The 26,174-nt window shown below is 41.8% G+C and overlaps 1 protein-coding gene across 1 annotated transcript; it reads right to left on the bottom strand.

The window, feature by feature from the left end:
* Positions 1–209: 209 nt before the first annotated feature.
* Positions 210–25,636, bottom strand: CLSPN (claspin). The gene is made up of 24 exons (XM_083625953.1): positions 25,317–25,636; positions 24,390–24,519; positions 23,316–23,755; positions 21,867–22,025; positions 21,197–21,269; positions 20,390–20,498; positions 18,419–18,987; positions 17,094–17,285; positions 16,169–16,350; positions 14,336–14,538; positions 14,067–14,128; positions 12,864–13,069; positions 11,439–11,599; positions 9,847–10,073; positions 8,430–8,541; positions 7,892–7,970; positions 7,168–7,313; positions 6,040–6,204; positions 5,794–5,915; positions 5,098–5,228; positions 4,099–4,189; positions 3,365–3,447; positions 2,833–2,994; positions 210–1,308 (listed from the first exon to the last, which is right to left on the bottom strand). The coding sequence occupies exons 1-24, from the start codon at positions 25,332–25,334 to the stop codon at positions 1,198–1,200; spliced, it is 3,933 nt and encodes a 1,310-aa protein (XP_083482079.1). The 5' UTR covers positions 25,335–25,636; the 3' UTR covers positions 210–1,197.
* Between the last annotated feature and the right edge of the window lie 538 nt (positions 25,637–26,174).

The raw sequence follows: 26,174 nt of genomic DNA, 5'->3' as shown, positions 1-26,174 counted from the left end.
GATGTAACCATCTTGCTGAAGCTAAGCAGGCCATGTACACCCACCTCTGGAGGAAAGGTGGGAGCTATATGTAATAAAATAAAGTTATCGATATAAATGCATAATTTTAACAAAAGGCAGCTTTTAAGAGAAAGTATTTTGATTCCCTGAGAAACAAGCTAAATAGTTTCCTATGGAATCTATAGATTAACACATTCCAGGTTCTACAGTAGATTTAAAAAGCACTGGTTTATTTTGAAAATCTGCTTGCACAGCCTCACAACTTTCATCATCTGTACACATCCATTTTTAACACTATACTTTCTCTCCGCCCCCACCCCCCGGCAGAATAGATTTACAATTCAGAATGACTCCTCTGAGATCATGGAGGTACAAAGTTTGAGGATGTTTAGATGCAGGCAAGATGCTGTTGTAAGAAGTCTTCATTGCAGCACTTTCTAAATATAGCCATAAATATGTTGTTTATTTCCATTCACCTTTCAAATTTCAAATCCATCTTCAAAAACTAAATGTAACTGTTAAAAAAAACCCTCCCCTCCCCCTTCTATTTTTCATGTTGAAAGCTTTAAAGTGTTCAAATAAAGGTATGGAGAACTGAGAAGGATGCACAATGGACAGAAGACGACTTTCCATGCCTCAGTTTTCTTCCTCAACACAATTTCACATGTTCTGTTTAAAAAGGAGGGGCAGCAATTGAACATGAGAATGAGGTGTGGGGGACAGAAAAAGGAACCAAAATTGCCTTTAAAAAAGTTAAAACCTTGATTTAAAAATGCCCTAGAACTTTCAGATATATATAATGTTAGGGAGCCCTCAACAACTAGTGAAACACAGGTGGGGCAGATATTCAGCCTCCGTAATCATTTTTTTAAAGCATGAAAACACAGGCCTCAAATGCCTGGCCCAGAACTCTTCTTGGGAGTGCAATGCAGATTGTGCAAGTTGAAGATAAGACCAATGTAGAGAAGTGCAGGTTTGACTGGTACTCAAGCTGCAGCTGCATCCAACAGGTAGAACATACCCTTTCACCCGCTCTCTTATTTGTGCACCCAGGGATGCAGGCCAAGTGACATTCCAGGCATCTCATTATCAAAAGGGTTCCACTCTAGAGAGAGTTGCATCAGTTCTTTCCCTTGAGAAGTCTGTGCAGCAGCTGGACCAAGACCAAGCACCATCGGTGCTCTCCACCCATGTCTTTTATCGCTCCAAGTACTGAAATATACTCCGGGTTTCTTGAGCTGAAGTGCCATCGAGCCGTAGCCGTTTGGGAGAAGGTGTTGCAATGGCGACAGGAGCTCTCTTCTTGACCTAGAAGGTGACAGGAACCATGAGACCACAAAATCTCTTGAGCACGAGAATTTTTTAATTAACTTAATTGGCTCAGATATACGTTGACCCTGCAAAAAGAACACTGCACTCTGTGAGAAGGAGGGTGCCTGCTTCTGTCCCCTGGACATTCTTATTTGCCACTGGCAACTGAGCGAGTGGCTGTTTTCAAGTCTGAATTATATAATAACTCAGCAGTATTTTGATTATGGACCATAGGATGGCAGCTGGTCTTTTCTGCTAAGAGGGCCATGTGACATTCCTGTCCTGGGCAACTTGGCTGGGTCAGGGCCCAAGCAGACAACACACACACACACACACACACACACACACACACACAGTCTCTTTGTCACATTTAAGAAGGGCAAGGTAGCTGCTGACAGTCAGGAAACCACTCAAGATAGCAAAATGTAAGAATTGCCTTGCTGGATCAGACCAAAAGGTAATCTAGCAGAGCAATGATCTGCCAGATGTAATGGGAAGATTACAATCAAGGTTCCTGCCCCTTTGCCCCCCATATCAGTCAGTTATCATTAAGCTTCTGTCACACATACCCCAAAACACAGACACATTTTCCACTCTTGGCTGTAAACACCCGACTTCTTAAATCTTTCTTCATATGAATAATGCTGTCCATTTCTATTCCTTCTCCAGCTTCCTCCTACCATTTGCACTCCTGAACATAAACTACTCTTCCTTACCTTCAAGCAGTGCTAATGAGTCCCTACTAAAGCACTCTTCAAGGAGGCTGACAAACTTAGGAAGGAATGAAATATTGTTGTGGGAAGGAGGGGTTCTGAACTCCTAGGGAGCCTCTAAGGATGGATTAACTATCCTGTCCTAAAGCAGAGGTTGTGAATCTCAAACAGGGTTGTCATTGGCACACTAAAGAACACAAAGATACATAAAGAAGGGCAGCTTTTTGGCCACTCTAGCCCAGGTTCATCAAACCTGACTGGCAGCAACTCTAGCCCTAATATATAAGATCATTTAATGCAAGTATTGGATTACTGATTGTGCAAAGTAATACTTAGGAAGGTATGCACTCATCCATAGCCCAAGAATCCATCCCCAGGATATTCCATTGGATGCCCTGTAAACAGGATTCTAGGAGACTGGGAGGTAGGCCAAGACCACCCCAGTGCCTGCTGCAGTTGGACTTTCTCTTGTCCCACCCCCAGCACCAGTTTAACACCAGCTACCCCGTAGGAAGGATGCTGTTGTTTTGCTTGATGTTTAATGTTTTTTGTAAGCTACTTTGGAAGGATCGTATTCTGGAAGGTGGGGCATAATGAATGAATGCCACATAATGCTGTTCTGCCTACAATATGAATGAGAAAGCTGTGCTTTGGATCCATATCATGATCGTGTCTCAAATTGCTTGCCAGTCAAGAGTGCAAATTCTGCCTCAGACCACTCCTACTTAGGCATACTCAGTACAAGGAACAAAAAAAAAAAGCAGACTAAGTAAATGATTCCGTTCAATTTAAATCAAGAGATTTCTACCTGGGGCTTGGACTTCTCCTTCGTCTCCTCGCTCTTGACTGGGGAGAGTGTCTGGAAGACGAAATTTCTTGAGTTCCTGGGGGCGTTTGGGTTGAGGTCTGACATGGCTGCCAGTTTCTGCAGGACTGCTTTGGGCCTGTTCAGCAGTGATCCATTCTTCAGCTGCAAAAAGGAGGAGGGGTGGATCCAGAGGCTTAACATTCAAGTAACATGACCTGAGTAGTACACTGAACACAATTTAAACCTTCAGAAGAACTGCTAGTCAAGTTGTTCTTTCTCACAGGAAAAATAAATCAGGACTAGCAATCCACTTGATCTCCATTGCTTAGTTTACTAAAATAAAATAATACAAGCAGACCTACACTGTTCAAAGAGAAGCGATGTGACTCATTATGCAGTTTGGTACTCCTATCTCAGAAATGAAGCCCAATTTTAAAGAAAGCTGTCTAGAAGCAATATGAGAAATGATGAAGGGAAGAAATAATCTGTTCTCAAAAGAAATAATCTGTTCTCAAACTACTAAAGTACTGACCTGTGGATCACTGGCAGACCGGAAAGTTTCAAATGGATTTCTGGGTAGTGATTTAGTTTCCTGTACAGCTATTGAGGGAGTTGCTAGGAAAGCAAAAGACAGATAAAGTTTTGAAACTTTACAAGAGAAAGACTAAGAACTGTAGCGTATAATAATACATATCTGCCAATTCCCCTCCCAATGCCACTTGCTCTATACAAAGGCAGCAAAGTTTTAGGAGCAAGCCACTTGGAAGTATGACCTCAGCTGGGACCATTCAAAGAACCTGAAAATCAACCCTGTGGTGGCAAACACCAATGTGAAGTTGGCCTTCTCAGTCGTGGTGTTCTGACTTATGGAAAGCCCTTTCCAGAAAATTAAAGAAAGGAGGCACCTGGCATTACCATAAATTCAAGGCCCAGGTTAAACCTACTCTTCGAAGCAAGACTTTTGATGGCTAACGCTGATCTACCGTGACTGCAGTTTTTGGGGTTTGTTGCATCATATTAGCTGCTGCTTCTCTTTCATTGTTTTTAAGACTGATCTGGCATTTCAGAAGTTTTATTTTTGTGAGCTGTTTTATAGCTTACCAGTATTTAAAATGATATCAAAGTCTCACTAGGGTGCAAAAGTATTTTTTCAATCAACCTGCAGCCTTGGTGTGGAATTTTGGTGCTGAATTTTGGTGCCCACCCATCCCCATTCTGCTAACGTTCTGCTAGCATTCATAGCTCTTCAGTAAGAAACAGGAGTACCTTTCTTTTGTAGGGACTTCACAGTGACTTTTTTGGCCAGTTTCATGAACTGGCTGTTTTCATCGATATCCTCCTCTTCCCCTTTCTCCGACTGTAAATGAGCAGAATTTTCATTAGACCACATCATTATAAGCATGGAGCAAAAAGTAACTGAAAAAAGGTGCAGTTTCTTTAATGAATGACACTTTTACTAGTCATGTGCTTTTGCTTTTAAAAAAACCACTTTGGGAGGAGCCCAACAAAACAGTTCCACTAGTGCAAACACTTCTGGAACGGCACAATGGAACTTCCCCTCCCTGCTTGCACTCCTTAAATCTGTTGTAGGTTTCCCTCAACCTTCCCAAATAGATTTAGGAGGCATATGGGGAGTGGAGAGGGAGGGGAAGTTCTGCTTGTGCTGGCAGAATTATTTAGCTGTATACCACTCTTTGAACATAAGAGGCCAATTCCAACCGTTATGTGGCAGAAAACTTGCATCTGTCATTGAGTGTACCCTCTTCAGGGAATTGCAGCCGATCTTACCTCTCTGACAAGGATGCCAATTTTTGTGCCTTTTAGAGGTATACTTAAAACAAGTTATGTATGTTTTAAAAAAAAACATACATATGTGAAATAATCCATAAAAGAATTTATTACTGAAATTTTGCTTTACTTGCAAGATACTGGCACAGTTCTTACTTCATAATCCATTAACAGACATTAACAATTGTGTTTTAAAACCGTTCCACCATCAAGTTTACAAACTCCCACAGACATCTTCATCCACATTGCTTGCCATTTTATAATGAAGACTACCACTGATACTGGCCCAGTGGAAGATGCTATCTTCAGTATTATTATTTTCTTACATTAGAATGTTTGCACCACCAAGAATACTATATATCTATGGCTTGTAACCAAGAACAGATGGGGGGACATTTCAGCTCTCATCTCAGTCTGTCATAAAAGCAGGCTAAATGAAATGGTCCAGGAAGAAGCCTATCCACAAAGGTAAGCTACCTGCTCCCGAAGCCACTGCTCCCGCTCAAAGCGCTCCTTCCTCCATTTCGCCTCTGTCTCATCCAAATGGTCTTCATTTTCATCATCGTTCTCTGCATCATTGTGCAACATATCCTCCTGAAAAGCATTGTCTGAAAACGGAGACAGAAAGGGAATTGGTTCAGGCCACTGCCGCCTGAAATGCTCTACTTAAAAGTACAAGTGTTAAATGCAGAAAAGCATAGTGGGCCTGGTGGGGGAAAAAGAGATGAGGATTTGGATTGGGATTTGGACAGTTGTGGTAGAGATAGAAGGGTACAGCGAGAGACCCTCCTGCTGGAGTTTGGGTTTGCCAATGTAGCCTGCAGGACAGACAGCATATTTGCATTAAAAAGTATCAAAGCAGCTTACAATTTTAATACAATAAAAGCCACACAAAAATGTAAAACAGATCAGCAGCTATTACATATTTTAGTGACTGAAAGATGGTGGGGAGTAAAGGTCTGTTTCTCTCCTTCTCTAGGACCATTTGTGACCCACTAAGCTGAACACAGACAACAAGCCATGTAGGGTCTCAATAAGCCTTCTTGTTTCCACGCACACACACCCGCGCCTGCGACCACAAACAGGGGCTATCAACTTGTATCAGGCATGGCTCATTCATCTTCATGGGTCACCAGTCGTACAGGCTTGCTCTAGAATAAGACAGCATCATACCTATGTTCTTCCACCTGAACTTCCTCATTCGCCCAGGGCCATCGCTGTGCAAATCTCCATCAGCAAGATATCTCTCTTGATACAAGCGCAGCTGTCGTTTGTCATCATCCAGCATCACCTTCCTAAAAAGTATCCATGTGTAAGGGAGGGAAACTGAAATTAGTCTTCATTCAAAAACAAGGCTGTGCTTTCAGAAAAGCACAACCAAAAATTGTATTTTAAGCTGATGTATCTACGGCTACTGACATGTGTATTTTGTTGACTTGATCCTGGAGTTCTGCATCTGTAGGGAGGACCTCATCAAGGACTTCATCTTCATAAACATCAAGTTCCTCACCATCATATTCATCCTCACTCCCCATCTCACTTCCCGACAGCTCAGCCTCCTCTTCCATGAAGTCCTGCAATTTGCTGAAATGTTTTGAGAGGAGGGAAAGAAAGCCAGGAATCCAAGTTGAGTCTAAAAAGATTTCAGGAGCTGCTGCACATCACGACAAACTTCATCTTACCCAGAACTGCCAACATAAAAGATGCAACAAAATAGAAACAATTAAGCCCCAATCAAAATGAAGCAAGACAAGGAACCTCAGGCTCTCCTCTTTTCCTTTCATCATATAAAACCTTTGCCTTCAGCCATGGTTTTTATTTTTCCCAATAAATTTCAGAAACATTTGCTGCCATTTTTTAATACAGTATTTAGTTTATTAATATTTTGAAATAAGAACAGATGCCAAGGGTAAACCGAATCAAGTTGGGAGAGCTTGTTCCTTCCTGCTGCTGCCTTCTTGTGGTGTCTTCACAAGAGTGTGTCACTGAGCTTATCTCAGCAGCATCCAGAAAAATAGGTTAGCCCTCTGAGTACCCTCCCCTTGCCTGCTTCATCGTCAACCCGCCCTTTCCTGAAACGGACAGCAGCGGCTGATTCCCACTGTTGTCTCCTTGCTCCATGCTGCCTTCACCAACCATTCATCACAAAAGCAGATTTGCCTTAACCATCCCCCATATCTCAGTCTGTGTCCAATTTGCATCAAGCCATGGTTGAGTCCGGGGTGGCTAAGGTTTTGTGGCCTGAGGGCAACCCAGTCAGATAGGTGGGATCTTCTTCTTCTTCTATTTCTTCTTCTTTCTTCTTCTTTCTTCTTCTTTCTTCTTCTTCACTGTTGGCTGACAGTTGAAGGTTCCATGCCAGCCATTAGTGTGATCACACACACACACACACACACACACACACACACACACACACGAAAGCCCCTGGAAAGATTTTTCTGCCAGCATTTTTCAAGCCTGTCCCTTTTTATTTTGTTTTAGTTAGCGTCATATACTGCATTCATCCTGTTTATTGCAAAACTATAAAGGCTAGAAGGATTTACTTACAATTTCTTCTTCATTCCTTCCCTTCGTCTCAACACTTCCTCTTCATCATCATCATCTATTTCATCTTCACTCTCTTCTTCTTCCTCTGTCTCTCCTTCCTTTTCCTCCTCCTGCTCATCGTCCTCCTCCTCTTTGTTCTTTTCATCCTATCAATTCAGGAAATGAATTCAGGATTTCCTTTAGTATCTTATCACCTCCTTTAATACCTTCTATATTTCAGCTTGTTCTTCTATTTAAACAACACAGTTAGAAGGTGGTGTCTACATGATGATTGTTTGGGAGCATAGAAAACCCACAGAATGAGCTACTGGGTACAGCCTCCAGCTTCATTTAAAAAGCAATAGAAATGGGAATGGAAGAGCACAGGGCAATGTCTGTTGAAATCTCAGGGGCCTGAGGGGTGACTGAACAAGATACTGAGGGTTTAGGCTTGAGGCTTCAGTGCCCTGCAAAGGTACTCCCCATGACCACTAAAGGCAGAATCAGTTACACGAAGTAAGGGAAAATATGCAAATTTGCTTAGTATGCACATTCAGGCTGCAGAATGGAGTTTCTCTTCAAATCCATTTACTCTGGGGCATACCCAGCCCTGCCCATTAGCTTCTGGTGGACTAGTTGAGTAGAACATTGGCTTTGGGGTGGGAGTGGAAATAGTTAAGGTTTTGTGTGGAATGCATGCCTGGTGTTTAATTCTGGAATAACCACAATAGTTCGCAGTACTCACTTCTTCACTATCAAAGGCATGGTCATCTGTTAAGAGACAGAAATCTCCAAATTCTTCTTCCTCATCTTCTTCCACTTCTCTACAAGAAAGGATTTTTAAAAGGGAAGAAAAAGACTTGTTTAGCAACTGGAATCTAGCAAAGTAGGAATGTGCAAGTGGGAACAAAGGAGTCCAATATATATTTGGAGGGCCACAGGCATCTCGCCCCTGCTGTACAACCTGTCACACCTAGTTAGCCATGACAGAACATGGTGAACAAAACAAAAAGCATTAGGACATATCTATCCTCAGTCTCCAAGATGTCACATGGACTAGCTGTGGCTAATTTTCTGGAGTTTAGCTTGGTGTAGAAAGGTAAACAATAAGGAGAGGTAGCACCACTTTTTGGTGAGTAGGCCAGTGAAAAATTTTGCTTAATTGAGAAGTTTTCTCCTCCCAGTCCTACCGATAATCTCAATACAATGGATGTTTTCATGCTCCCTCTACTGAAGGAGAGGAAAACCTTTGGAGAACTGAGTTGCACATCTCCAAGGCTTACCTCTCAGTTGAAAAAGAGCCAGAACAAAGAGCTACTGCCTCAGCCATTGGATCATCAGTGCTGTTCTCTTTTTCCAGTTTAGGGTTTGCTGAGGAGGATCGAATGGGAGAATCTGAGAAAGAAACCAGAATTGAGATGTCACTGGAACAGGGTCTAACAGGCAGAACCCAGCTGGTCCCAGATAAAGTGTTCTTGTATCCCCAGCCCTTAAACTTATTAAAAAGCTGCTGCTGCTAAAGAAACAGCAATTCCTCTACCTAATATTGGGAGCTTTTATTTCTCTATATATTATAATGTAAGAACGTCATCACACAGCTCCCATTGGAGGGTTTGCATAAAGTCAGGGAAGGGGAGCAGAAGAGAAGGCTGGTTGCACAGCAGCAGCGACTATGACATGGAGGTAAGAAGAGAGGAACAATGAAAGGGAAAAAGTGGCTTTTTCAAACAATAGCAAAAGTCTGAGAAAGTGAAAGGTAGGTATCACTTAGAGGAAAATTGCAGGTTTAAGCAACAGCAGGGGTATAAGTAAAACAGGGGTGGAGAGATACTAAGACTGAGAAAGTGACAATTGTCAACAATGGCAGAGGTTGGACTCAGCCATTGATACTCAAGATGTGATTGTAATCTGTTTAACTACTTATATTTTTAAATTTTGAAGTGGGACCTGCCGGTGAAGGTCAGGTAATAAATCTAATGTCAATAAATAATGATAATAGATCAAGCATGGGAGACACTATGTTTAAAACTAAGGTTTGGGTACAGCAAGAAGAGAATTTGGAAAGGTTCTGTTGTGCTAGCTTCTGTGTTGTGCCCATCTTTGCTATTTCTCCTCGTTAAAACTATTTGGTTTCAAATAAGAGGAAAAAATCCTCAGTGTCTTTCCATCTTTCCTTTAATCAAACTCTACTGTTGCTTAAAACTGCAATTTTCACATTTGTCCCTCCACCCCCACTTTACTGAAACTTCTGCCAGGTTGAGGAACTTCTTTCCTGGGATGGGACTTCTAGCTCCCTTAACAGGGGCCTTCAGCCACAACAAGAACTTTTTGGGCAAGCAGTCAGACTACTAAGCTGTTGCATTTTATACAGGTTTCCTTAATCAGATTGTTATATATGCTGTTCTTACCTCCTTATCTTGTTTATTGTTATCCTACATGTGTCTACTATGCTGCAAGCAGCCTTCAGCAGTGTGTAAATTGAAAATCAGAGTAAAGATTATTTTTAACAGAATAAAATTGCCATTAAAAAAAAAATCCACAGACAAAACCGTTAAATTTACTTGCCAAAACTAGGCACCTACTAGCCTCTTTCCCTTTGGTTTGATCATCATATTCTGGGTGTAGAATTTAGCAAAAGCCTACCGAAGGTGGTATGTGCAACCCCAGCTCTTGCTACGAGGCCCAAGATCCACAACTTACTCTGAGAAGCAAACTTTCCAGAGCAAAGGTTGAGCAGCTCTTCCATGTTCTGCTTCTTGCCATGGTAAGTGTTGGGAGGACACTTGTTCTGAGAGGCAAACTGGCCAGAGCACAGATCCAACAGCTCATCCATGTTTGCATCCATGGCGTTCTCGTCCATGCTAGCCAACGGTAGGCGATCCTTGGATGACTGGTATTTGTTCCGGTGATGGCCAACATTCAAAAACCTGAAAGCAAAATTAACGTCTTTGAAAAAGTCCACAGTCATCAGAGGAAGCTCAGGTGGTTTGGCAAGAAAGGCCTCCAACATGGACCTTTTGGGATGCTTCTTCTGTAGCTACACTCACACAGGGTGAACACCATTGTGTTTCAGCATTTTCTTTTAGGACTTACCTACCTTAGACAACTTTTATTTACCTGCTTTGTGTATACAGTGTCATCAATGTGAAAGAATTTTACAGTTTCTCAAGGAATGTTCAATCTAAACTTTGACACAAAGGAAGCAGAGGAACGGGGGTGGGAAAGTGTGGATGTGGTTTTTATTTCCCCAGGGTTTTTAAACGCTTGTGCATTCTTGTTATGCTTCTTGGTATAATCCTGTCAGCTGCCTTTATATTGTGACACTTCAACGTATTTGTTTTAATTTGTTTAACAGTAGCTTTAACTTTGTGTAAGCTGCCTTGGGAACCTCTTGAAGGGTGGGGTATAAATCAAAATACAGTGGTACCTCGGGTTAAGTACTTAATTCGTTCCAGAGGTCCGTTCTTAACCTGAAACTGTTCTTAACCTGAAGCACCACTTTAGCTAATGGGGCCTCCCACTGCTGCTGCACCGCCAGAGCACAATTTCTGTTCTCATCCTGAAGCAAAGTTCTTAACCCGAGATATTATTTCTAGGTTAGCGGAGTCTGTAACCTGAAGCGTATGTAACCTGAAGCGTATGTAACCCAAGGTACCACTGTAAAAATAACTTGAAAATGATTTCACTCCACTCCAGACTGTGAGCAAAGTTGTTTACACCTTGGGTTAAGATTTGGTAGGGCTGTGGGCCCTGTATGAAAATTGTTTTCAGGCTAGATTCATTCCACAAGCTGCCAATAGTCAAAAAGATCAACACACACACACACCTTCCCAATAGGCCTGTGAACTAAATAACTCTGAAATATGGCCTGCTGGTTGAAGATTTGTCACAGAGCCAGCAACTTGACTTCATTGCTAAGTCACTGAGGATACTGTGTCTTGGACTGAAAAGTGGAAGCTTATCCTTTTCTACCATCAAACTTCCTTCCTCTCGTGGGTTTCAGGATTCAAGGCTATTATCTACTACTAGTAGATACTGAGTACACAGGCAACAGCAAACCAGCAGCTTCCATTTCTGAGACTGAGAAACCATTCACTGAAGAGTGGGTGCAATTCATCCCTCTGTTTATTTGTTCTAACCATTCACAATCCTATGCATGCTTACCTGGAAGCAAGTCCCACTGTGTTTGATGCAGCTTTACTTCCTAGTAAGTGTGTTTAGGATTGCAACCTTACTCTACCTATTTTGAAAGCGTTACTTGCACAAGAGAGCCAGCTCTCCAAATTACATACCCATCCGCATCAAGCAACTGACTCTGAGTGTCGTCTTCTAGGGAGAACTGGAACTGGAACCTCCCAGCTGTTGGAACTGGGCTTTTCTCTTCAGGAGTAGCGTTGTAGAGATCTTGGGAATCCTCTATGGGTAGGGAAGGCTCAGATGCCTTCCCTGAACTCTAAAGCAGAGGAGAAGCAGAACACGGTTAGATTCATGAATTAAAAGGCAGACTGTAGCCAAAATTCAAAATAGAAAAATGAAAAATTCAAACTAGAAAAATTAAAAGTGCAGGCCAGAACTCTGCAGCTAACAAACTGAAGCAATACAAAATTGGAATCAATTATAATGTTTGCATGCAGAAATTAATCAATTTGCAAAAACTTTGAATTTCTGGACATAGGAAGCAAAGAAAGGAAGGTTTCCCTAAGGCTGCAGAATTAAACGAAACACATTCTGGTCTCTGCTACTAGCCAGGGGAACAAGAGCACTGGGAGGCTCGTCCTCAGATTCTCACGTCTGATTTTATGTATATGGTTGTTTTGTATCTTGCCCTGGGATCTGCTGTCCTATGACTACAAATATGCATAAATAAATAAATAAATAAATAAATAAATAAATAAATAAATAAATAAAGGCCAGCCATAGATTAGAATAGACAGGTCATTGTGACCTGTTCTCAAATGGAGACTACAAGAGAGTAGCTTATTAAAACCTACACAAATACAGTTACGTCTGCTAAATTAATGAACTGAAGACAGTTCACAAAGGCACGGCTCTTAATAACAAGTGGAAGACGGTTGAAAGGCAGGGTCCAGGACACTACCAAAAACCTCATTACAAGATGGCCTTGACCACTTTGCCATAAAGAGGCACTCTTCCTGCCTCTCCTTAAGAAATCCTCAAGATTATTCCAACTATTAGCTGGCCACAAACATATCCTTTTTGGGCAAGACGCTTGAATTAGTGGTTGATGCCCAACAGATACTGACGACACCAATTTTCTAGAGCTATTTCGATCTGGCATCTGACCTTATTTTTGGCACTGAAGCAGCACAGTCACCCTTTTGGATGACCTGTGCAATGAAAAGAAGAAGGGGAGTGTGACCCTGCTGCACAGTTTAAAGGGTGTACCTCATGTGTATGATGTGCTTAAGTTTCTGTACCTATGGTAAACACTGCATTAAATAAAACGCCACACTTCACAATTACTTGCTATCCATTATGTATAAAGCATTTTCTTAGATGCCATACAGATGATTTAAAAACAACAGCGCCTGTCTGCAAGCTCACCATTTAAGAAGCATGATACAAAAAGGAAAATCGAGTGGAGAGGGATGAGGGGGGAAAGCAAATTCAGGCACCAGTTCTTAAAGTTACATATTTACTCTTCGAGTGACCAGCTGCTATTAGTTAAAGATTCAAAAAAAAGATCAAAATCTGACCTTAGAAGCAGAACTGATGAAGCTTGTTTTGAAAAATCCAGGAGAAGGAGAGCGGACGACTCCAATGGCAGACAGAAAGTTGCCCCCACGTGCCAGCTGCTTATTACAAGGTTGATAGGAGGGAATCATAGAACCAATCAACTCAAAGCTGCTGTTGTGACTGTTTTCCTTTGCCAAGTTCGGCAGTAAAAATGAATCTTCATCTTCTAAGAGAAGGAAAAGAAAAGTGAAGAAACCCTACTAATTTTTAGAGCTGGTTATTAGAGTGAACTATTAGAGTGAACTAAGCCATATCCCTCTCCATGGAATTTGAGGGAGGGTTGAGGTTCTGCTCAGACCCCAACTATGGGAACTGGTTTATCACTGAGTGCCAAGTGAAATTCATTCACTGGGTCTTCCCCAAATAAAGCTCTGCTAGAGCACAAGTGTGAATCAATCCCACGAAATATCCTGCTTCCAGTAATGGCAAATCTTCAATGTCTCACAGAAAGGGGAAACCACTGATTCATTGAAACAGAAGTCACCAACAAAATGAAACATTTGCAATAACGTAGGGAAACAGCTGAACATTTTCAGAAGTACAAACATGGAATGAGAACAGCTCAAGCTATATAAAACAGCCCACATCAAAACTAAGATCTTCTGCTCACCCCAACTCCCTACAACCTAGTTATGTATAACTCATCCAGCGACTATATCCCATACATCTCTCTCCTAGTTTCACCTCTTACATACACAGCTCTCCACACACTGCTTCATTTCTAGCATGTGAAGATTTGAGCCTCTAAGCAGTCAAAGACTTACAACTTCACATTTTCCTTGCAGCAAATCCAGTGGGGTTCTGATCCACACTTTAGCAGATTGTAAGCCAAGATAGGTTTGCAGCAAGGCATGCAGCAGATCACATCTATCCCAGAGGTGGTTGTTCGATAGACCTTCCCAAAATTTAACCAACCTATGTATCTGTGTATTAAACTAACCTTGTAACTAAAAGAAATATATTGCTAATTTTTGAAGTATATCTATGTTTTGGCAAAATGGTTGCCCACCATTCAATCATGAAGAGAACAAGTAGAAAGATTTACATATAAAAGTTATTAAGACATATATTTTAGTTACAAGAAAAGCTTAGTTTGTCGTTCAAAGGCACAGTATGAAAAAACAGACAAGAGCACGCCAGCTGCAGATACGCAGGTATATTACCTGGCTTGTGTGATCTTCCCACACCTTCTTCCACCTCAGCTTTTTCACATGGAAGAGAACACCTGCAAGAAACAGTAACAGCCCAAATGAAGGATAATCATATTTTTAAAAGGTAGTAAGGACCACTCCATAAATCAGGGACAGCCAATGTGGTGCCCTTCAGTTGCTGATGGACACACTGGGTGATTGGCTATGCTGGCTCAGATTGGATTCCAAGAACATTTGGAATTTACCATGTTGGCTAGCCCTGTAATAAAACTAAAGCTTACCCTGTTTTTGAAGAGTTATCCTTGAACAGCAGCAAGGTTGACTCTGTTGAGGAAAGCTTTGGAACAGCAGTGCAGTGCACAAAGTTAGCTGCTTGTTCCTCATCAACCGATTCTTTGTCAGTTTCTTTGTCGCTATCTGCAGGGCCTTGCTCTTCCAGCTCCTCATTATCTTCCTCTGCCTCACCAAGGAGATACTCCACCGTCTAGTGGAATATACACACACACATATACCAAATTCCAAAGTGAGTGAACTTTTGCTTACGGGTATGCTTAAACACAGACAGTTGTTGGCTTCAAGTGCATACACTTTTACGGCAAACAGTGAAAACTCTTATGAAACCTACGGTTACAAAACAGGGCTTTAAAAAAGGGATTAGGCCAGTTGCTAGGAGACAATAGAAGAACGTTGCCTTCCTGACTTGCTTCTGCGAAACCCACAAGCATCTGGCTTGGCACTATGGGAAACAAGATGCTGAACTAGATAGGCTGTTGATCTAATCCAGCAAAATTCTCATGTTATCTAGACTTCTTTAGTCTCTTCTTTCTGTATATGCGATAAACGTTTCTAACCCTTATAGTTACAGACAACACCTTAAAAAGATGGAGCCAGTATCTGCCCAAAGCTCAGACTAAGAAAAGAGGTACAATGGGGGCCACCAGCAGCAAGGATAAAGAAGTGGTTGCTGGTCACAGTTCCCATTCCCTACTGCCTGCCCCATCCCTCTTTTGGGATAACTGATCCAGAAGGCCAACACTTAATTTCCAGAGCTGGTCTATCTCAAACTACTATTCTCTGGTTCAGAAGCCCTTCCTCCTAACATATTGCAAGAGTTATCTCAGCAGTGAAGAATATGTACTTCCTTAAATTCTTTCTTCTTCTTTTCCCAAGTCTAATCCCTAGCATTTAAAAACAGGTGCCAGGACAGAGTCCAAGAACACGTTGAGCCCAGACAGATGCCCTCTTTTGCAGCTGGACATCATGGGTGGCATAAACTCTGCAATAGAGGAATCTGCTGCTACTTGATATTCACAATGATCAGAGGCTGCTCCCTTAGTTTTTTATCTGGCCCATTTTTATTGCTGTATTTTACAGATTCCAATTATATTAATAATGTACCCCACTTTGATAATTCAGATTGTAACTTGCTTTTCAAGTCTTCTAAATAAATACTAAATTTTTGCAGAACTCCAAAACTTAGATGCAACAGTTGTTGCCTTTTGTTTAATTTATTCTGCCTATAGTAAAATCGCAGAATTGGTCTTGCTAGGGGGGCAGATATGTATATTTAAAGCAAACTAAAGTACCGGTTCATCACAATTCTGCCTGGCTTTGCAGTGCTTCATTTCCTTGCAACAGAGCTTCTAAGATACTCTGCTAGTTGATACTCTGTACAGCAATGTCATTCTTGGCCTCGTTTCCTACTTTCTCATATTCAGAGCCCCACTGTGTGGCTTTTGAGAGGTATGGAACAAGGCAAAGTAAGTGGTAGCCCTTCAGGGTTCTGTGACTACCTGCCTGAATTTCTGTACTTCCTCGGGGGAAATTGCTTCATGATTAAATCATAACAAATTTCTGGCTGCAAAATTGCCAGCAGTAAGGTGGATAAGATAAAAGCCTGGATTTCAATGCCCAGCTGTGTGGGGAGCTGAAGCCACATTTACTTAATTACAATTTTTATTTCAGATCAATTTGGCAAGAGGCCAATATTAAACATGGCACAAATTCCTGAGTCTCATAGTTCCTGGACAGTTTTATGAGAAGTCAGCAATACATTAGAACTTGCTGAAGTAGGCCAAAATAAAATAAAATGTAAAGGAAAATAAAGGAAAGACCTCTTGATTGCCTTCCTCCTCCTCTTCCTCAGATTCATCTGTCATCTCCTCCTCTTCCTCCTCCTCTTCCACCATATCCTCATTATCCAATTTATACAATGCTTGCCGCTTCTGGCGTTCCTCCATCCTGCGGAGCTTCATGACCTCCTGCAGTTGAGCCTTAAGCATTTGTAGCTTTTCACCTGGTAAGCATAAATACGCTAAGATGCACATTTTAACAGACACACAGAAATGTCATTGTCCCAGGCAAACATTTTAATGATGCCACCAACAATTAATTTTAAAAGCAATGGAAGTTTATTTGAAATTGGGGGTGTTCAGGAACTCATGTGCTGACTAAGAGAACCAGCAATTCCAGCTAGGAGAGGAGAAGGAAAGCTTCAGGCTTCTGAGATCTTATTTGCTTTAAGCTAAAAAGGACAATTGGTCCTACCTGAAGCATAGATTTTGTAGGCGACGAGGGGTTAACTGGGGATACTGTATCATCAAGAGGACAGAGCTACTCATCATGTGGGACTAGGGCTGTCATTCAATTGACTAAAACTTGGATTATGGAAATGTGAGTCAATCAATTAAACCTGTATGAGCAACAAAGATTATTTTAAATTCAGATGAATGCCATTTTGTGTCTTTTTCTAAATGACGCATGCTTGTGCTGCAGTAGGCATCATCTTAGTCAGTTCCCTTTTTTGAAGATGCTACTTGCCATCAGCAGCTTTGAGAATCTGCATTTTTTTTTAAATGTAAGAAACTAAAAACCTGCTTTCCAATCAAGGGGCGCCTTTTTAGTGTATCAAAAATGTTACTGACAAAGTAATCTACATTGGTTGAGCCACCATTGCAGCTCTATTTATGACAAGCACCTGAGAACTGATGGAAGCATCCCCACCCAATAAACCTTGCCCTGTGCTCTCTCAAAGCGTACCTGGTTTTGCATGGGTTGCACCCTCCACAGTCTCTGCAGCCAACATCACTGCCACCACATCTGCTTTCAGCTCCTCCTTGCCCTCATGAGTGGTCTCTTTCCGAATGATATTCAAGCCCACCGTTCGTTCTGCTTTTGGCTTGGTTGTGTAAAGTGCATGCTTCACAAAACGTTCCTTCAAAGCATCTAGTTCTGTTTTTTGGGGGGGGGGCGGGGGTTAGAAAAGAAAACATACTATAATTACATATTTGTGAAAAACTTTGTAGTTTTCATTTTTTTAAAGCCTATCAATCTTACTTCAGCTGGATCTAAAGTTACCTAAAATCAATCAAGTTGAAAAATAAGAGTCTTCCTGTTAAGAATTTAACACCATGCCAACATCTGTTGGGGTTTCTGAAATTTTGGTTGAAAGTGGGAGAAAATAGTTCTCTCGTGAACATGGCACAATTCTGGGGTTAAACCTATGGGCAAAAGTCAAATCTTCTGTCTTTTCATAATATTTTTTTAGTTTTTCTTGCACTAACAATTGAATAAAAGATGTCAAAAGTCTTCTTAACTCTTGTTGGGTTTGAGACAATAAAATAGTGTCATCCCTCAAACAGCACCTCAGCTGTCAAGAATTAAGGGACACTTTTTAGGACACCTTTGGAAATTAGGAACTACATCCAGGTAACTGTGATGGCAAGCATTTGAAGAAGCCTTAAGGAGAAGGGCCGTAGCTCAGTGGTAGAGCATCTGCTTTGCATGCAGAAGGTTACAGGTTCAACCCCTCAGCATCTCAAGGTAGGGCTGAGAATGTTTCAGATGAACACTGAAAGGCTACTACCAGTCAATGTAGGTTGTACTGAACTAGATGGACCAATGGTCTTACTTGATATAAGGCAGGTTCTTGTGTTCCTAATGGAAGAGTGCCGATTTATGTTTTTTACTGCTACGTGTCACAATTATTAATACTGGGTGGGCGGGCGGGCTTGTGAAAAAGTGTCCTTGCTTAAATAGGAGCGAGAGACTTAACTAAACCACGCTAAGTGAATATCCTACGGAGGCTTAAAACAACCTGATTTAAGCAAAGCATGTAACAATTCTAGACACATTACACAGAAATAAATGATTTCAATATCCAAAGTGGCAGATAGCACCTGACCATTGAACTCAAACGTTTTAGGAGAAGATACCATGGAAGAATGAAAAATCTATTTTTTTACCTTCCCCTCCCCAACAATGCAAACTTCCCTAGCAATTCCCTTTTCAATCTTTTGTCATATAAGCAGTAGCAAGCGAATAAGAATCACAACATAACAAGATACTAGATGCTGGTACCACACCTCTGTTAGATTCCGGCTCATCAAGATTAATAAACGAATCATCCCCGGAACACAGCCTAGGCTTGATTGTCAGGTCTACTCCCAGCTCCCGAAGCCGATCCAGCTTAGACTTCTTTGTTTTTTCAGCAGGAGCTAACAACACTGCTTCCTGTGGCTGCACAATGTCTTTGGGCTTTCCACCCAGTTCTGAAGATTGCTCCTCCACTTGCTCAAGTAAGTTTTCTTCCACTTCATTCTCTACTGATTTGATGCATTCTGCAGGGATTTGATCAGGCTTTTCTTGCTTTCCAGAACTCAGCTCCTCCTTAAGGCACTCAATTTTGGAATCACTGCCCTGTTCATTTTCCTCAAAACAACGTTTTGCCAAATTTCCCACTTCCCCAGTAGAAGTTTCATCTGTGCTGGCAGAAGCAGGGTTCACAAGGGCCGAAGATTGCAGATCAAGCCCTGCTGCCAATACTCTCCCTGCTGATTGGTTAAATTGTCCTCTGCAACTCTCACTGCAATCGATACCTGGGTTCTTTGCAACAGCACTTTCTTCATCTAGACTTGGCTGATATTTAGTTGATCTGTCGGGGGGGGGGGATACAAGTTAGATCACTACCAATCTTAAACTTGTTCATTTCAGAAAATAAAGAAATCAGTCTAAGGGCAGAATGCAGTATTTTGCCTATTTATCCTTGAATAAAGGGAGGCGGGAGAGAATTACTGAAGAATGATTACAGTTTTCCGCCAATAGCTAGACACAGTAATGTGCACAGTGCCTTCTCATGTGGGGCAGGAGAGTTAAATTGTGCAACATGTTCTACTGATGTTCATTTTGTTTTAGCCCATTTTGAGTCAATTCAATATAATCATAATGAAAAGAAACCATCTCCCAATTTTTGAAAAGGAAGCAGTCCCTTTCATCAGTGCCCAGTACAAGCAGAGAGGAAGGAGGGGCTTGTGTGCTAAGGAAGAGACTCATCACTGCCCAATCTCAGACTAGCAGGCTGTCATAGCATCTCACTTTTTGGAAAGCAGCTGGACCTGCAGGTATTAAGAGAAGTCAGGATAGGCAAATGTACATAGGATCCATTTCCCCATCTCTTCATTGCAAGGTAAATGTATTTTTTATCTTGTGAACTGGCCTGAGATCTTCAGATGAAGGGGGTATATCAATTTAAGACTCTCCTTTTTCTTCCACGCAATAATCTCTACATGTTTCCACAGGATTACAAAATAGATACAAGGGTTGGTTGGAGGCATTCACTCATTGCAGCATATGAAATGAATTAGCTCTCTATAACTTGGAGTAAATAATAGTATTGTACATAAAAACACCCTCAGTTAGATCTCAGAGTATAAATGGCACACTTTTAGTAAGAGATGACAGTTGCGTACTCAGTGCTAAAAATAAAATTAGAGTTTAGCCCCAAGAATTGCAAAAAAAAAAAAAAAAATCCTGTATAAATTATGTAAACTGGGGAATTACACAAGTTTGTTTATTTTGCACAATATATTTGGATTTTGCTAGTCAATGGGAAAATCTTGAACTGGGCAGCATTCTGTAACCCTGAACTTGACCTCTGGAATATCTTAATCACCCTTCTGGCTTCTGAAAACTGAGCAGGCATATTTTCAGAGCTATGCAGCCTTGAAACTTTTTTATATTAATGAAACCCAGAGTTTCTAAGAAGATTAATTCTGTTACAATCCTGGGAAATCTTTTTAATCTCTAAAACATTTTATATCTACTGTTTTTTAATTTTTACTGTTGCTACGATAATTGCTTTTGTTTCTAATGTTTTTGATCTGTTTCATATTTGTTTTATGATTCTTTTGTAAGCTATCTTGAAAAACTAGATTAATGAAATTATGATTTTAAAAAGATGAATTCTGCATCCAGTCCTATTCTATAACAGCACTACTGCAACACCTACAGATGCCTGTATCATGAAAAGGAACAAGTTAGCAGCAAGCTTGACTTACTTTAGCAAAGCCATAGCACTTCCCTGGAAGGCAGGACGAGGTTTGCGCTTGAAGAATTCATGAACACTTTTGGCTTCTGGTAGGTGATATGGGAGAGGGATGTTGGCTTCTACCAGAAAAGAAACAAAGGGATTAAACTGGTCTGTGTGGATATAATGAAGGAAAGTTTTGAATAGTATGGCCTTGCTTTAACTTTTAATGATAAAAACACAAAAAACTTAAAAGGAACATATGAAGCTGTTCTATACCAAATCAGACCATTGCTCTAGCAAGCACAGTAGGTAAAGGTAAAGGGACCCCTGACCGTTCGGTCCAGTCGTGACCGACTCTGGGGTTGCGGTGCTCATCTCGCTTTATTGGCCGAGGGAGCCGGTGTACAACTTCCAGGTCATGTGGCCAGCATGACTAAGCTGCTTCTGGCGAACCAGAGCAGCGCACGGAAACGCCGTTTACCTTCCCGCCGGAGCAGTACCTATTTATCTACTTGAACTTTGATGTGCTTTCGAACTGCTAGGTTGGCAGGAGCAGGGACCCAGCAACGGGAGCTCACCCCGTCACGGGGATTCGAACCGCCGACCTTCTGAACGGCAAGCCCTAGGCTCAGTGGTTTAACCCACAGCGCCACCAGCATCCCAGCAAGCACAGTACTGCCTAGCAAATGAATCTCCAAGGTCTGTGGCAAAGATAGGTCCACATTCTGTTGACAGTTCCTTTAAGGTGTTTTTAAAGTGGGCGATACCAGAGTTTAATAGAACCTGGAACCTTCTACATGCATACAGAATCTTGCAAAATGTTTTGAAATCTTACCTCTGACAAGCCGCTGAGTCTCGCTGTGCAGCTGTTTGATGGCTTCCTTACCCAGCTTGGCTGCCTTCCGCTCCTTAACAAAAATGAAAAGATAGCTTTGAGCAAACATGTGACTTCGACACAATTAAAAGTTAGGCATACTCAGGATGGAAAATGAGGTGCTGTTAAGTACCATAAAAAAGTGAGATAGAAACAAAACTAAAAGTGAATAGGTGTGGGTGTCATTTTTAGGTTCCTTCAATAGATGTTCCTCATATTCATCCACCTTGTTTGTCGTGTTCACTCTCACAACCAGTATTGGTGGGAGAGGCAATTAAATTTAACATGCCAAAAGAAACTTTTGTACAGAGTATTGCTTAAAGAAATACCAAATATTTATCCAAATATTTATTTCTGAGGTTTCTGTGGTGTTTGCTGCAGATCCCCACCAATTTCTGTCTAGCACACTGGGACGCTGTGCTTTGAAGGTGCTCCAATGCAGTACTTTTGGAATCTTCCTATAACCCTCTCCACTTGAATTCCACAAATGTGGCACCACTTTAAAGGCTCTGCCTCTGGTCACCACCCAACTAGAATTTGGGATCATCCAGTAAAACTGATTGGCAATAAGTTCAGGTAAACAAAAATAAATACTTTGTATGGTTTCCTTGGATGGTTTAGCACTACTCACCTTCCGTTTTTTCACTCTCTCTTTCCCTGCAGCTTTTATCAACTCTAGAGACTCTTCATCTTGAAGAAGGGGATCCTCTTCCTCTAAGCCATTCTCAAAGAGGTCTTTATCAGCCAGCAGACACCCACTGTCATTGAAAGAAGACCTCTCACTATCCTCCTGGCCCAAGAAAGGTAGAATATAGGAAACAGTTAGCAGTTGCTACCTCCCCCTCTTTTCTATATAAATAGAAAGGAAATCAATGTTTTCAACAGCATACTATAAGTTCACAGTAAAGCCAACCATAGGCGACCACCCTCCACTCATGTGGAAGTTACATTTCGGGGCCCCACACACATAGGAGAAAATCATGTAAGTGGGGAGCACCTGTTTTTTCCTGCTCTCCAGCTCTCTCTTCAATCCAAACCAAAACCAAATATCTAGAGTTGAAGCTCTGGAGCCTGCTGGAGGTAGCTTTGGAAAGTGGCTGCTACTGCTACTGCAGGGAGACTAAGCAACCTTAACAAAGCCCTGCTGAGCCTCTCTTCAGGGCTTCCTCCACCCTCACTGACATCATCTTTAGGATCCGGAGATGGTTTCCTTATCAGCCATGAAGACACTCTCTTCTGTCATTTCCTGGTATGATTCCATTTTATTTTATTTATTTATTTCCCGGTACCACATGTATACATGATCACGCTTGAGTCAATTGCACGTAAAAGTGGGGAGACGCCTGTAGTGCAAGGCCCCATGCTATACCATGAACCACAGTAGAAGTGGGGCATCTCTGGCCCTCCAGGTACTATTGGAATACAACTCTCATCATTCCTGACAACCAGTCACACTGGCTGAGGCTGATAGAAGCAGAAAGTACAAAAACATCTGTAGCACCACATGCTTCCCATCCTATTTGCATTCAAACCCTGACACAGTTTAGACAAACAACTTAACATGTAATAAAACTGGCCTGTACTGCTTCACACTGAGCAAAGGATTATATGTTGTGGGTAAGCATTCAATCAATGTGTATACATGGAAAATCAGCACGTCAAGAGAAGCCTACATTAGATTACTCCTACCCATCACATTTTCTATATAAAAGTGGTGGTGTGTGTGAGATAAGCTTTTTTTAGACTAGAGGGGAACATTCAAGTATGCAATGGCCATCTGTCCTCTAAAGTGACACGAAAACAAGAACAGTTGCATGGTGAGCTACTTATCTAGACTGTGCCTTATTCTCTCCTGTTATAGCAGCAAGTTGGACTACCATACCATAATGCTATAGCTGACATTTCAGTTTAACAGTGCAGCTGGTGAGACACTTGTGTACATGCTAGTCAATGCAACATGAGGCATGAATCACAAAATGTAAATACATCACTTGGCATTAGACTGGACTTTACCTTGGGTGCACACAATGATTCCATCAAAGCCCAATCCCTTAAAATGTTCTTCTCATTCCCATCATACCTTCCCTTCTTCTGCCTCTCCTTTCTTTATGAGATCTCTAATAGCTTTCATTTTTTTCTCTTTCTCCTTCCTCCTTTTCCTTGGGGCACCCTTTTCTTTTTCAATAATTTCCTTCATACAGTGAATTCTGTGGTTCTTGTGTTTTTTCCCAGAGCTCTCCAACTTATGTTCAGGCAAGCCAAGCTCCGGATACACTCCAAGGTTCTTATTATGAAACAAGTTGTCCACTTCATCATCATCACTGTCTTGCAGAGCCTGGCAGATTAGGTTGGATTTCTTCTCCTTAGCAGCAAATGTATCATCATTTTCCTTCATGCTTTCCATATCCCCAGTTGCAGCCTCCGATTTCTCTGGAGCCAGGTCTTCTATTTCACTGTCACTGTCTGGGAGGATCTTCTTACATTTTATTCTCTTACTCACATATATCTCTTCATCAGAATCTGTCAAAAATATAAGTTTCACATATTTATGGCATGCACCCCTTTTTTAAACACACACATATTTTAAAAGCAGTTAAACTTATTTCTTACCCTCTTTTCCTCACTTGAAATATTGCAGATTCAGTTACATACCGCAGTCAAAGATAAGCAACACTGAATTCAATGTAATTTAATTGAACTTTATTGTGCAATTTAGCTGCTGTGGGCTCTATTTCCCCCCTGCTCTGGTAACAATCCACAAACTACTACAGCTCATAGGAGTGTAAGGACCAGGTGTGTGCACGTAATTATTTCCTTTTTAAATTGGCTTCAGCTGTTCAGGTCTATTGTTTTCCACTTTGGAATATACTAAGAAATATTTATTCTTTTTAAAAATCAGTTTCAGGAAAGCAGTCCTGATATCAAAATGGCTTTCAAAACTTTGTGGGAGAGAGGGGTAGGCAGGGAGGTGTCAGATATGCATGGAGGGGCTCCTATGAAAAATGGATTAACTGTGTGCATGATGTTGGGTAAATTATATATGTGTCACATTTATATATGTTAGAGATATTTACTGTTGTATAGGACATATCTTTGAAATAATGCAATGACCTCTGTAATGCCCTTTTGTTTTTAAAGACAGTAAATTACTGACCTTCATCATCAACAGATGCAACTCCTTTGTTTATCTGTGCTGGAGAGGTCATTTCACAGCTTCCCTGTCCGCTGTCTGAATCGCTGTCAGACGCTTCCTGAGATTTCAGATCCTCGACATCCAACTGAATCTGTAAGTCACAAACATTTATAAGTATGGCAATAGAGACAAACACATGTAAATGTTTTGATAATGGAATATTAAAATAGAAGCCAACTCCAGCACCATTCACCTCCCAACTGCAAAGAAAACGACATTGGGCCCTTAGGAGCAGAGTTCTTCAGGGTTCCATTGTCTAATGTCTGCATGGCAAGACTGCCCAGAGAGTGAGTCTGCCATGATTAACACAACAGTGACATGCTTCTGATTTAAAAATCAGAACCAGAAACTGCTGCATGGTACATTTATCAAACTCAGCATGATTAACAGACTATATAGTAGAAGTTCCCACGGATGTAAGTTGCACAGTAGTGTAAGGATCAAAGTTATACAAGGCAGGCATGGGAGAGAGCTCAATGGGTGACCGTGGGCCAGTCACTACCTCTCAGCCTAACCTACCTCACAGGGTTGTTGAGGGGAATTAAACAAGGAGGGGGTAGGACCATGAAATGGATGAAAATGTGGGATATGAAGGCAATGAATGAATAACAAAACAAAACAAATTAAAAGCACACATGCACAAGTCTGAAACGGTAACAGTGCATTCCCCCTCCGAGGACCATACAGTATTTCAAAGAAACTGGGGGGCCCCAGGACACCCGAGGTTAGCCGCAATGTATGCTGGGAGTTGTAGTTCTTGCTCCCTTCGGTGGTTCCCGCGGGGCCGCAGCCAGCCGCCAAGGCAAATGTCCTCCGTTCTCCCCTCGCACCGCCAGCCGCTGACTGGAGGCAGTTTCCAGGCGCGAGCCAAACCTACACTGGACTCACCTCAGTCGCCGCCGCCATGGCGCCCGACGCCGACGAGCGAAAAGCGCCAAAGCCTCCCTCGCGCCTCCAAATTCGAGTCTTCCCGCTCTTGCTGAGAGTTTGCCCCCCGCTCCTCAGACCTTAGCCAATCGCAATCTGCCTCCGCCCATACGCCGGTTGTCATCCTGGCACGAACCAATTGAGAGGCAGGATTTCCTCCGCGGCACCGCCCCCACGTAGCCTGCGTTTACCCCTCTCCCTTCACGTCGCAGAAGGAACATAGAGATAAAATAATGCAGAATGGCCAAATTCTGAAAACAAGGCACTTCCCTGTCCCTTTTGGTTTGGTTTTTCTTTCTTTCTTTCCTGCGGGGTTTTCTCTCCAGCCCACAAGAAATAAAAGAGCGCGCGTGGGGTGGTGGGGGTGGAATATCCATATTGCAGATGGGTGGTGTTGTCGCGAAAGTGGCTAACCACAACCCTGCAAGACAAAAAAAATTTTTTCCTTCCAGTAGCACCTTAAAGACCAACTAAGTTAGTTCTTGGTATGAGCTTTCGTGTGCATGCACACGAAAGCTCATACCAAGAACTAACTTAGTTGGTCTTTAAGGTGCTACTGGAAGGAAAAAAAATTTTTTGTCTTGACTATGGCAGACCAACACGGCTACCTATCTGTAACCACAACCCTGCAGTTTAGTTCACTGTCATGTGCGGGGGAGGACTGAGAGCGTAGCATGCAACAGCTGCACAAACAACAACCCTGCAATATAGTCCAGTGTTAAAACATTGCTGCTGTTATTGTTTTTAATTTAATATAGCAAAAAAATCTGCCGCGGTTGCTGCGGAGCAAGCTACTTAAATCTACCCCTTTCAACACAA

This window comes from Podarcis filfolensis (assembly GCF_964270895.1).
Source record: "Podarcis filfolensis genome assembly, chromosome: 8".
Lineage (NCBI taxonomy): Eukaryota > Metazoa > Chordata > Lepidosauria > Squamata > Lacertidae > Podarcis > Podarcis filfolensis.
This window is presented reverse-complemented; position numbering and strand designations above follow the sequence as displayed.